Source organism: Aplysia californica, unplaced genomic scaffold (assembly GCF_000002075.1).
Source record: "Aplysia californica isolate F4 #8 unplaced genomic scaffold, AplCal3.0 scaffold00002, whole genome shotgun sequence".
Lineage (NCBI taxonomy): Eukaryota > Metazoa > Mollusca > Gastropoda > Aplysiida > Aplysiidae > Aplysia > Aplysia californica.
In genome coordinates, this window is record NW_004797272.1 from 941,242 (window position 1) to 942,468 (window position 1,227).

Sequence of the window (1,227 nt, forward strand, 5' to 3'; positions counted from 1 at the left end):
TTATATTCAGCCGAGACTTGTAGACCTTTATAGCAGACTATTGTGTTACAGTAAAATCGATTTCGAGGGGAGCTCTCACGAAAACCAAAGAGCGACCTCAGAGTTCAATCTTTTTCACGGTCTATATTTAGCGACAGCTAAGTTACTATTAATAGTCTAAGCTTAAGCCAATAGGAAAAACAAGGTATCTACTTGGCCGTGCCAGACCCGCAGCTAAATCTAGAACGTTACGCTTCGATGGCGATCGATTGCTCCAGCGATTGCACCACGAACAGAAACCTAACTGGAAACATTACTGTACTATAAAAGCAGTCAAGTCCAACGTGTGCTAGGATACACACAAGTTTCCCATCTAAGGAGGAGGAGAAGCAGATTATAAAAAAACTACCGCAGAAAAAGTTCCATTAGCGAAGACAATGGTTTACAAAGTCTGCAAGGGCGGAGTGAGGTCTGGGAACACACTCCGTGGCCTCCACACTCTCAACTCTTACAGGTAAGCAATATTCATATATCGTCGGAAAACTGTCAGAATGCCCTTAGCCCAGAAAGTAAAACTTTACAGGAGAGAGAAAAAGCTGTTGCATTCTTTTGAATTAAGAATAACTGCATTATGTACCTTTTCGTGCTTTTTTCAACATTTAGAATATGAATTTCGCGGAAAAAAAATTACGGGCACCTCCACACTTAAGAAAAGGGTTTCAACGTTTTTGGCTTAATACATTTAAGTTCTGGCCGACATTTATCAAAATATATAAAACCTGTGGTTATTGTCGGTCAGCTATTCAGATGAATCAACCCTTTCGCTGCAAAGCCAGCTCCACAGTTCTAGCAAAGAGCTCAAGGCAGTCTCATGCCTGGGGGTGAAGGGGTTTAGCCCAAAGTTCGGAAAAATTTGTTTCATAGCCGTTTCTTAATCTGCATTATACTGCTCGTGGGGGAAAGAGCTATCAGATAGGTCAAATTCTGTGCTACCTTTTTGGTGAACTTTCGTCTTTTTTAAATTATAAGGTTTTAAAAATAGTACTATGTTTTATTTTTGATAGTCTTGATACTGCTCATATGGACTGTGCCACCACTAATGCTGCTTATGGTGATGGCAGTGATGGTGGTTGTGGTTGTGATGGTGGTGGTGATTATATTGCTGGTGGAGATGATGATACAGTTGATGATGATGATGATGATGATGATGATGATGATGATGATGATGATGATGATGATGATGATGAT

At 40.3% G+C, this 1,227-nt stretch overlaps 1 protein-coding gene across 1 annotated transcript in view; it reads left to right on the forward strand.

The window, feature by feature from the left end:
- The first annotated feature begins 249 nt into the window (after positions 1-249).
- Positions 250-1,227, forward strand: part of LOC101852582 — a 5,287-nt gene continuing 4,309 nt past the window's right edge. The window contains exon 1 of the mRNA XM_005088980.3: positions 250-493. Coding sequence (XP_005089037.1) covers positions 417-493 — 77 coding nt within the window. The 5' untranslated portion in view covers positions 250-416. The remainder of the gene's footprint in view (positions 494-1,227) is intronic.